This window comes from Drosophila tropicalis, unplaced genomic scaffold (assembly GCF_018151085.1).
Source record: "Drosophila tropicalis isolate 14030-0801.00 unplaced genomic scaffold, ASM1815108v1 contig_501, whole genome shotgun sequence".
In the NCBI taxonomy this organism is placed as follows: domain Eukaryota; kingdom Metazoa; phylum Arthropoda; class Insecta; order Diptera; family Drosophilidae; genus Drosophila; species Drosophila tropicalis.
The window spans coordinates 335,733-348,161 of record NW_027172971.1 but is presented as its reverse complement, the minus strand read 5'-3'; the positions used below and the strand labels follow the sequence as shown (position 1 = coordinate 348,161).

The window sequence follows — 12,429 nt, the reverse complement described above, 5'->3', positions numbered from 1 at the left end:
GGCAAAAACCTACTAATAACGTTATATATTATATTTCACTCTTTCTTCTTGCTAATTAATTTTTAAATGACCCACTTTTGAAATTGCTTATGTATAAAAGGCTGTTCTCTGGCAATTTGTTCTTAGTTTTTAAAAAAGATGAAGAGTCTTCGGAACGGGTTTCACAATTTAGCAGCCAAATTCCTTTTGATCATGATAAGTGATACAGAATATGGAAAAATGGATTACCAAGATATGGCCAAACAGTCTAATCTGAACGAGCTAAGACGTTTTCCATTTCGTCACCAAGGACATACAGGATAATAGAGAACCTTTCTTTTTATGTGCACCACCAAAGGCAACATACATTGGGCGAAAATATTTGGAAGAAGGTGCATAACATTCCACATGACAGACCCAGAATACCAAACAAATACAATGTCGACAACATCAACAGCCGTGGCGTCTTCTTCTTCTTCGACAACACCAACGGAACCTACAACATCAACAGCGGTGGCTTCTTCTTCATCCACAACAACAACAGGACCTACAACATCAACAGCCGTGGCCTCGTATTCATCTACAACAACAACAGAATCTACAACATCAACAGCGGTGGCTTCTTCCTCATTGACAACAACAACAGAGCCTACAACATCAACAGCTGTGGGTTCTACTTCATCTACAACAACAACAGAACCTTCAACATCAACAGCCGTGGCCTCTTCTTCATCGACAACAACAACAACAGAACCTACAACATCAACAGCAACATTCTTCATTGACAACCACAACAACAGAACCTACAACATCGACAGCAGTCGCCTCTTCATCGACAACAACAACAGAACCAACTACACCAGATGCAGATATGCACTCTCTTTCCCCACTTACCAATATGTACAGCAACAACTTAACAGACGAAACATCTAAAATATGGATTTTAAAGTCAATAAATCTGTTGATTCATAAAATTAATAAACTGATAGATAATTCTTGTTACTTTGGCCTTGCTTTAAAATTAAACTTCTCTAATTTTACTCATTGTTAGTATCCCAAGACCAAATTTTCCATAAAAATTCTATTCTTAACGAAAAGAAATAAAATTAAAAACATGCCTTTTATTGTTACCAATATGTGACCCCCTCAGACAGAGTCATTACTAATGCTAGTTGAAGCATCGTAATTGAGATATTGTAAATATGCAAGTCATTTAGCGAAAATATGTCACTTTTTCTCGCTTTGTCTATGAAGAAGAAAGCTGAGAGTCTTTGGAGGGTTTGAAGCAAGATGAAATTGTAGTCATAAGTAACAACGAATATTTAGTCAGTCCAAGAGGTTTAGACAAAATGCCGAAACTTTATTTATGGACACGGAGGGCACGCGACTTTTATATGGTAATTATGCTGATATCTGCGAGTTTTCTTTTACTCTCTGGCAATTCATTAGATGGAACTTTTGGTGACAGAATTAACCGAACGATTCGTTACACTGGCCCTTGCCGCAGAGGAAAGCGAAAGTGCCGCGCATTTGCCCGGCCAGTCGTTCGCTTGGACGCAGCTGACTGACGCTGGTAAGAATTTCGACCACAAATCGCTGGGGTAATTAGAAAAGCACAACAGACGGACAAGCACCTTTATTGGATTTGAATTGGATTTTGGGTGCGTGTAGTGAAAGGGAAATGGGTATAAAAAGCAAAACCAAAGAAATGAGACGATGCAGTCGTTCATACAGCTCCCAAATCATTAGACGTTCGTTATACCAAAGATGTTGCTGGTCAAGACCTTGGAGTATTTATTTTATTTAGCCTTGTTCGCCTTCATGTGCAAGAATGGACAAGCAGCAAATGTCCCGACAACTGAGCCATCACCTGTACAGGTGGAGACGCTAAAGCAGCCACAAAAAATGGATGCTTCAATGAATGTGTGTGAGATCTCATTGCTGGATGTGCTTTAAATTAGAGATTGTCAAGATAATGGAAGAGTTAGCTTAGCAACAGGAACTAAATGTTTTGCCTGGTGTCAGAGTCGTTAAGGATGAGATATATTTATAAAGGGTGTTTTTTTAAGCGTTTGGTTTTTCCCGTTGGCAACACTGACATACCGCATTATGTTCATTACAGCTGTGAAACTGAAAAATGCTCAGTTTAGTTTGCCATTTCATCATGAAAAGACTTACGCCAGAACAACGTTTACAAATCATTGAAATTTATTATCAAAATTCGTGTTCTGTGAAAAGTTTCGCAAATTACGTCCATTTTATGGTCGACACAACCGACCAACCGAGTAAGCTATAAAGGCAATTGTGGACAAATTTCGCACACATTTTACTTTATTGGACATTCAACCATCGATGGATTATTTTTTGTGGGGATATGTAAAGTCATTGGTTTACCAGGACAAACCAGCGTCAATTGGTGCATTGGCATACAATATCAGTCGTGTTATTGGCGACATGTCCCTTAGACATGCTGGAAAAAGTGGTGCAAAATTGGACCTTCCGTGTTTATCACTTGAAACGCAGTCGCGGCCAACATTTACATGAAGTCATTTTTAAAAAGTAATTGGCAGAGATTGTTTTATCATCTCAAATAAAAATTTAACAGTAATATTCAAATTTTGTGTGTTTCATTTCAATTTTAAAAACCAAACGCTTAAAAAAACACCCTTTATAAATCTTCGATTATAGTTGCAAAATGCAATGAATCTTCTAGCGCTGTCCGCATCATGTGGGACTGGATAATTTTGAATGACTTCATACTTTGGTTTGCCATTTCAGCATTTCTTTACTGAATCTACAGGAATTGTCCTTGGTTATTTGTAGTTCTACATTACGATTATGTTTATTTTTGGCATTTTAAAATATGTTAAAAAACAACCCAAACAATTGTAGGATAATCATCCAAGATTGTATTAAGTTTGAATATTTATATGGGACACAAATATGTCTTTTGCATTTGAGATCAGTTTATTCAATGATTCTTGATTCTGATACATTTGTTAATTAAAGCTAAGACCGCGTAGCTGCTTTGCTAGCAATGCAGGCAGAGGAACGGTATGCTTGAGTATAAACATATTTATAAGAGTATGTATGTGTATATGCCGCCGCAGCGGGAGAGTGAGGATATATCATATTGCAGCAATTGTCCAGCACCATGCACACATGGGTGGTCATGTTACTAAAGAGGCAAATGCACTTGAATGTTGCGCACATAAATATTGTAACTAGTTGCTACAATATGTTTGTAATGTTATTACTATGTTATTCTAGAACATGCCACATCCTCCCTCTTTAAAAGAAAAGATAATGTCGTAGCCGACGCGCTGTCGAGGATAACAATACAGGACTTACAAAATATACAAACCAGCAAAAAAATTCTGAGAGTTACTACCAGAAATCAGAGTAAACAGTCAAATTCCTGCGCAGGAAAAGAAAAAGAAAATAATATAAAAGGGTTGCAAAAGCAATCTCTTAATGCTTCTAAGCCCAATGTATATGACGTCATTGTAAATGACGAAGTACAAAAAGTAGGGACCTTGCGAATAACTGATTCTTTAAGCACATTCAAACATGGCAAAAAAGTTATAGCAAGAATTGACATTTGCGATATGTATATCAATCGAATTCTTGATTTAGGTCAATTTTTTCAAAGGCTCGAAAAAGAAGCCGGTATACTCAATATCAGTCAAGTCAAAGTGGCACCGAGCGAAAAGATCTTTGAAACTATTTCAATAGAATCTTTCAAAAATATGGGCAATAAAATTTTACAATTTTTAAGAGTAGCGCCTCTCAAGCCGGTGACCCTATTATCAAATAATGACAAAGAAAAAGAACACTGGAAGGAGGTCACACTGGAATATTAAGACCTATGACAAAATAAAAATGCATTGCTATTGGAGGAATTGTACACGAAAATGTACTAAGTTTCAAAAAAGAAAAACAACAAAGCACACAAAAACTCCATCAATTATAACTAAAACGCCACAACTGGCTTTTGACAGGGTAATTGTGGATACGATCGGTCCACTCCCAAAATCAGAACACGGAAATGAATACGCAGTAACTTTAATCTGCGACCTAACAAAATATCTTGTAATAATACCAATAAAAGACAAAAGTGCACAAACAGTAGCAAAAGCTATATTTGAAGATCTCATTCTGCAGTACGGTCCAATGAACACGTTCATTAGGGACGTGGGAACAGAATATAGAAACTCAATAATTGAAGATTTATGCAAAAACTTGCAAATTAAAAAAATAACTTCAACTGAACATCATCACCAGACTGTAGGCACTGTGGAGGGAAGCCACCGAACACTCAATGAATTTTTACGATCATACATTTCAGTTGCCAAAACTGACTGGGATGTATGGATACGATACTTCGCATATTGTTTTAATACAACACCCTCTATGGCACATGATTGTAGTCCATATGAGTTGGTATTTGGTAAAACTTCGAATTTATCCAAACATTTTAATAGTGTTGATAAGATAAGTCCACTATATAACATAGAAGATTATGCTAAGGAATCAAAATTAAGATTAGAACAGGCATATAAAAGAGCCAGAATAATGTTAGAACAGCATAATGTTAGAACAGCATAAAGCAAAGGATAAATAGATATATGATAGAAAAGTAAAAATATCGAATTAGAAATAGGAGATAAGGTTTTATTATGTAATGATACGGGTCATAAGTTAGAACGTAAGTATTTATGCCCATACATTATAGAAAAAATAAAGGATAGGTATAACATTTTAATTAAAGATACAAAGAATAAGAAGCAATTGGTGCATAAAGATAGGTTAAAAATTTTAATCAATTAATACACATAAAAAAAAAGAAAATAATAATAAAACAAAACAAATAAATTATCTACATTTAATGACACTATACATATTTACAAAAATACTTTTACCACATATATCATTAAACAAACAGTTTTTTTTTAATAATACATAAATAAATTTCCATATAATAAAAATTAGCAAATAACTCCATATAATTACGTTATTTTTTTTAAAGATGGAGGTTGTGGCATGTTCTAGAATAACATAGTAATAACATTACAAACATATTGTAGCAACTAGTTACAATATTTATGTGCGCAACATTCAAGTGCATTTGCCTCTTTAGTAACATGACCACCCATGAGTGCATGGTGCTGGACAATTGCTGTGTCGGCATATATAACACGCGCGGCCGCTCTGGCCAAATATGCAATATCATATATCCTCACTCTCCCGCTGCGGCGGCATATACAAATACATACTCTTATGTAAACATTTATACATTTATACATAAATATGTAGATTTGGTCTAGCAGTGGACTGTACCTTTAAATTAATTGGATAATTTAACATTGTGATTCTTTACTACTGAATCAGTTGAGTGCCAATTTATTACTGAACGAAAAGAGAGAAATGCGCCGACGCAGCAGCGCACAGATATGTGTGTGTGTACAATGCTTCTATATGTGTCGATTCTTATAAATACATGTGACTTATCGATAAACGCAATCCGTTCATGAACATCCCGGCCCGCCCTGAAACACAGTTTCTGAACGGGGCAATACCGCAACCTTGGTGATTGGCCGAGTTAATTCTCCTGAAGATGTCTTGAGTCTGACCGCCCGAACCAATTGATCCTTGCCTGGGTAGGCTTCGAGAACCAGCGCCAGATGCCAGTGAGCTGGTGGGGTGTTAGATTCCTTTACAAGTACCACATCTCCGACTGATATATTTGGTGCTGTGGTGGTCCACTTTGGACGCTGTTGCAATGTGGTAAGATACTCCTGGTGCCATTGCTTCCAGAAGCATTGCATCATAGATTGGATACTTTGCCAGTACCCAAGTCGGCCCACGGGAATGTGGCCTAAGTCTGCCTCTGGTATAGTTGTGAGAGGCCTGCCGATCAAGAAATGTGCTGGTGACAAATAATTGACATCTGTGTCCGAGTTGTAACACAAGGGTCGTGAGTTGACCACTGCACTGACTTGTGCAAGTAAAGTTCGCATCTGCTCGTAGGTGAGTGTAGATTTCCCAATGACTCGACGAATATGCAGCTTTACGCATCTGACTGCAGATTCCCATTTTCCTCCCCAATGAGGAGCATGTGGCGGAATGAATACCCATTGAATGCCATCATTCGCCAGAGTGTTCGTAACCTTTTCGATGTGTGTTTGAGATGCCAGCAGCTTCTGCATTTCATCAAGAGCGCGTTTAGCTCCAATGAAATTCGTTCCGTTGTCGCTATAGATTTTGTTACACTTGCCACGCAAAGAGACGAAACGTCTTAGCGCGGCCAAGAATGAGTCGGTGCTCAAATCCGTTACAAGTTCCAGATGAATTGCCGATGTGACCAGACAAACAAATAGGCATATGTAGCCCTTACCAATGCGCGGTTTGCGCCCCTTTCCATCCTTAAGAAGGATTGGACCAGCATAGTCACATCCAGTGTTTACAAATGGAAGTGCCTGAGTGACACGAATGCTGGATAGATCAGCCATCCTTTGTTGTGATGTATGATGCCGTTGTCGAAAACAAGCCAAAAAGTCGTGTGTGACTTTCCTTATCAAGTTCCTTGCGCCAAATATCCAGAATCTTTGGCGTACCATTACAAAAAGTGATGAGACCCCAGGGTGCAGGTTAACCCTGTGTTCGTATTCAAGTACCAGCTTGGTGATGCGATGAGATTTCGGTAGCAAAACTGGATGTTTCGCCTCTGTGGACAATTGCGAGTGGTGCAAGCGTCCTCCAACCCTGAGTAGTCCGTCCTTGTCGATCATTGGCGAGAGTTTAGACAGCTGAGATCGACTTCGCAATGGTTTATTTGCGAGTAGCAATTTATAGTCATCCTGAAAGCAGGTTTGCGCGTGGCGCAAGCATACAATGCGTGCCGCGGTGATTTCCTCGAACGTAAGACTCTTTGAGCACTTGTCTCCAAATGGACCCTTAGTGCGCCGTAGAAAGCGTAGGACATAGCCAACCGTATGAACGAGCGTTAACCATGAAGATACTCGTTGAACAAGATGATCGAGTGGATGATCAGAAGCTGCATTTACTAGTGCAGTCAGACAATTGATTTTGACTTTCTTTTGTATGTTTTTTTCTGAAATATCCAAACAGACTTGTGAGTTGTTTAACCTTACCATAAACTGATCCGCGTCACGTATCCACATGACGCCAATTATGCCTTGGAATGGTGTCCAGAATTTCCGAAGTTCTGTTCCCAACAAATGTTTTTAGTCGAGAGAGTGCGTATAATAGCCAATAGAGTACGATTGTGGAATCGCACCATGCAAAAACCGTGACCTTTTGATGTCGAAGTGCCGCCTTTATCGAACGTATGAGTTGACTTAGGAGCAGTGCCGCGCAAAGCTCTAGGCGAGGCAGAGATTGCTGCTTTAGCAGAGCCACCCTAGATTTCGCAGCCATAATCGATGTAGAGATCGAGCCATCCTTGTTGATTAGATGCATCGGAGAATCCATGCAATTCAATGTTGTCGGTGTCGTTGACAACTAACCGGGGTATTTGAATATGTTGTAGAATATCCAAATCTGCTCGCCATTTGAGCCAATTGTCCGCTAGTTGCTTAGAGAGTTTGTCATCCCATCCCAAATCGAGAAGCCATAATTGTTGAAAGATTATTTTGAATTGGACCACAATTGGTGCCAAAAGCCCAAGTGGATCAAAGATCCGTGAGACATCCGATAAAACTTGTCGTTTTGTACAATCGACGTTTCCTTTTAGACCAACATTATAAGACAATGTATCAAGACCGGGTTGCCAGTAAAGTCCAAGAACCTTCACTGGAGATGATTGTGTAGAATCAGTTCCTTCTGTTGGTATGCGAGGTGTGTTCGATACCCATTTCCCAAGCTCCAAATTAGCACATGACATAAGTTGAATAAGTTCCTTTTGATTTTGTATCAGTTCACTGTTTGACCCAGTGAGCACATCGTCGACATAAAAATCCTCTTGTAAGATTTTTTGCAGCATTCGGGAATTCCTGCTGATGATCAGTAGACAGTTGATAATACCCTAACAGCCAGGAATGGTGCACATGAGGTGCCATAAGTGACGGTACATAGTTGATAGTGTTTGATTGGATCCGATGGTCTTTCTCTCCAGACAATTCTCTGGAAGTCGCGGTGTTTGTTGCTCACCCAAATCTGCCGGAACATCTTGACTATGTCCGCTGAGAATACAAATTTATACATCCGAAAGCGCAAGCACACAGCAAATAGATCGCGTTGAATGCTAGGCCCTGTAAAGAGATAATCGTTTAGTGATTTGCCTTTGGTGTCGCAAAATGATCCGTCGAAAACTACTCTCAGTTTCCGACCCAAAACCGGGTGATGTGGTAGATAAAACCGTTGTCCATTATTGACTTCATCAGGTGGGAGTTCGCGCATATGCCCCAAATCAAAGTATTCCCTCATAAAGTTGACATATTTTGCTCTTAGATTTGCATCTTGATGTAAACGTCGTTCCACCGATTGGAAACGATTAAGAGCTCCTTGTAGAGTATCCCCAAATTAAGGATTAGTGACCTTGAATGGAAGTTCCACGATGTACTTCCCCTTTTCATCTCGAGTGTGCGTAGCGAGAAAGTGTTTCTCCACTTGTTCATCATCAGGTTCCAATTTGGTTGTGGAACTGATGTCCTCTAGCTCCCAAAACCTCTGGAGCGAAGCGTTAACATCAATGTATGATGTCAAAGCGAAAGTGTTGTTAGCTTGGGTCATCGTTATAGAGTTGATGACCCATCCGAAAATCGATGATATTGCAATGAGTTTGCCCGTATTGTCATACAACTTTTTCCCTGTAATTGCAGACCAAACGTGTTCACCGCCCAAAAGAACGTCAATTGAAGCGTTTGTGGTGAATTCCGAGTCGGCGAGTTGAAGATCGCTAAAGACATCAAGTGCCGATGCGTCAATGTTCTGCCTTTCTAGTGTTGATGTGATTTTGCCAAGAACATGAGCCTGTACAGTTAAGTGATTGTTTGAATACTTTGACTTGATCTGAAGCGTGCTGCTTCCCCTTGTGGTGTCAGCCTGAACCGAAGAGATTCCTGTGACCAAAATGGATGATGCCGACTGTGGCAATCCAAGTGCTTGTATGCATCGTTCTGATACATATGAAAGTTCCGAACCAGTATCTAGTAAGATACGACATGTGATGTAGTCTCCATTTACCTTTTGAACATAAACCGTTGAAGTAGGCAATATGCTTCGATTTAAACCTTGTCCTATTTTCGATTTCGCAATGCTTTGTGAACAAACCGTTGCTGGTGCACTCCAATTATGAGCCACTAGACTTGTTGTAGACAAATCGTGATGAGAAGGGTTTGGACTCCGCTGAATCTCCCTTTTACCTTGTTGCAAATTCCTTAAAGCCATTGAGTTACCTGGATCATGGACCAGCGAATGGTGCTTACCTCTACAATATTTGCACGAGAATGATGATGGACAGTTTTTGAACATATGCCCTGATTTCAGGCAGTTATAACATAAAACCTTTTCCCTGATAAACATACGACGTTCTGCACATGTTAAATCCATGAATTGTTGACAGCCATACAACTTATGATCCGTCGCCTGACATTTGGTGCAGCTGCCAGATTGAACTGCAACCATGCAATTCCTCAATCCACCTGCGCCGTGTATCAGCGTCAAGCTTTTCCAATACCAGATATTGTATCCAGCAGTCCCGTCCTGTTTGATTGATCGCATCCAGACCGCGAACAATCTCATTTGTACCATCTGATACCTTGCGTAAGATGGATACATCAATTTTGTTTGTCGTTGGTAGATCCATAAATTGTTCCAAAAACGAGTTTACAACATGGCGTGGCCTATTGTACCTTTCCTTTAAGCGTTCCCAAGCTGTGTTGTAAGCCGTGTCAGTTATCGCCAGGTGCCGCACCAAGTTGGCAGCATCATCGACAAGCAGTGTTTTCAAGTGATGAAACTTTTGAGTGTTGGTTAACTCCCTTTTGTTGTGTATCGTGCTCTCATAGATATCTTGAAAAGCTGGCCACTCTGTGTAGAGTCCAGCGAAACGTTTTATTTGAATCTTCGGCAATTCGTTGCTATGTAAGAATGCCGTCGTGTTATTTCCCGAAGTTAAACCCGAAGCAGCCACCTCAATGCGAGCGCGCATCGACAATTTCGAACTGCTCTGGTTTGTAGCTAATTGTTCAAAGAGGTGTTGTTGTTGTTGCAGCAAATGAACGATGTCGTCGTTATATGCGTGCAGACTCATGGCGCCATTGCTGTCGCCAGACAATGGTGCTTGTTGCTGTACTAGCCGTTGTTTTCCTCGAAGTAAAGAATATGCCTTCAAGTACTTCTCTTCGTAGGTCACGTGATCGACCTCTGGATCCACATCTTCCAGTAGGGCTATGGAATCCCCTATTCCATTAAATTCCTTCCACACGGACTGGAGTTGATCCTTCCGAGCGGCTACCTCAGTAGTTGATGTAGTTTGGGTTCTTTCCGACAAATCCAGAATTCTTGTGATGCTGGCCTTGAGTCGGCTCCGTCGACCCACCAATGCCTTTAGTTCTTCCATTGCAAAGAACTATTCCAGAGTAATAACCCACCAAACTTTCCAATAGATCCAAAGAAATTCGAACGAAAAGCACCTTATTCGAACGAAAACCGATTCCCTTATTCGGCTCGAATGAAGAAATTATGATTTGGTCTAGCAGTGGACTGTACCTTTAAATTAATTGGATAATTTAACTTTGTGATTCTTTGCTACTGAATCAGTTAAGTGCCAATTTATTACTGAACGAAAAGAGAGAAAAGCGCCGACGCAGCAGCGCACAGATATGTGTGTGTGTACAATGCTTCTATATGTTTCGATTCTTGTAAATACATGTGACTTATCGATAAACGCAATCCGTTCATGAACATATGTTTATACATAAGCATATCGTTCCTCTGCCTGCATTGCTAGCAAAGCAGCTACGCAGTCTTAGCTTTAATTAACAAATGTATCAGAATCAAGAATCATTGAATAAACTGAGCTCAAATGCAAAAGGCATATTTGTGTCCCATATAAATATTCAAACTTAATATAATCTTGGATGATTATCCTACAATTGTTTGGGTTTTTTTTTAACATATTTTAAAATGCCATAAATAAACATAATCGTAATGTAGAACTAAAAATAACCAAGGACAATTCCTGTAGATTCAGTAAAGAAATGCTGAAATGGCAAACCGTTTTGCCAAATTATAATGTAAAGCGCACACACACAGAAAAACGCACATACATATATGTGGGAATGGGTCGAGAGACGAGAAGTGGTCGATTGTACTGAACCAGTTCAGAGGTGCATAATTTAAAGTTTATCAACGATATCGATGACAAACCATCGATATCAATTGAGAAAAGAGTTTTTTGGCGTCAAGTTGTGTCGACCGGTTGTGCTCCTCGTGGCTGCTGGAATAAGAAGAGTGTAGTTATGTGGTAATTAAGTGATAACTACACATTAAGTGATAAATGTATAAAGAAATAATGTTGAATAAAACTGATTGATTGTGAGAAAAAACGGCCTAGAAATTCGGGAGGAAAAAGTGGGATTGCACTAACAGTCCCACAAATTGGTGTCAGAAGTGGGATTGCACTAACAGTCCCACAAATTGGTGTCAGAAGTGAGATATGTACATTTACAAATGTGGGAATGGGTCGAGAGACGAGAAGTGTTCGATTGTACTGAACCAGTTCAGAGGTGCATAATTTAAAGTTTATCAACGATTTTGATGACAAACCATCGATATCAATTGAGAAAAGAGTTTTTTGGCGTCAAGATGTGTCGACCGGTTGTGCTCCTCGTGGCTGCTCGAATAAGAAGAGTGTAGTTATGTGGTAATTAAGTGATAAATGTATAAAGAAATAATGTTGAATAAAACTGACTGATTTTGAGAAAAAACGGCCTAGAAATTCGGGAGGAAAAAGTGGGATTGCACTAACAGTCCCACAAATTGGTATCAGAAGTGGGATTGCACTAACAGTCCCACATATATAGATATGTATAGACATAGAAGTAGAATATTTTTATTGAATTTCAATGAATTTTTAGTGTAGCACTTAATGAAGTAGTGGTCCAGGTTATAAGTTGCCTACATACCAAGTTTCATCCTAGTAGCTTTAAAATTGAACCAGTAAAATGCAATATCGACTCAGATTCTCATCAATATATACATATGTACATATGTATATACTTCAAAAGGTCTATGTTTTTCAGTTAGACAGAAATAACTGTACAATTTTTGAGATCCAAGAAGGCCTGTGATGTTTGGAAAATTCGACCCGTTAGGGGGGTACAGTAAATGAATCATTCAACTTCGTGAACTCATGGAGTCAACATCAAAAATAAAACAAAAAGTTTACCTTTGAATAATCTAAAAAGTGAAAACTGAAAAGTA

At 39.2% G+C, this 12,429-nt stretch overlaps 1 protein-coding gene across 1 annotated transcript; it reads right to left on the bottom strand.

The window, feature by feature from the left end:
- Nucleotides 1–5,507: 5,507 nt before the first annotated feature.
- LOC137574915 (uncharacterized) lies at nucleotides 5,508–7,163 on the bottom strand. The gene is made up of 2 exons (XM_068287358.1): nucleotides 7,134–7,163; nucleotides 5,508–6,935 (listed from the first exon to the last, which is right to left on the bottom strand). Exons 1-2 carry the CDS (start codon nucleotides 7,161–7,163, stop codon nucleotides 5,508–5,510), a joined length of 1,458 nt encoding a protein of 485 aa, XP_068143459.1.
- Between the last annotated feature and the right edge of the window lie 5,266 nt (nucleotides 7,164–12,429).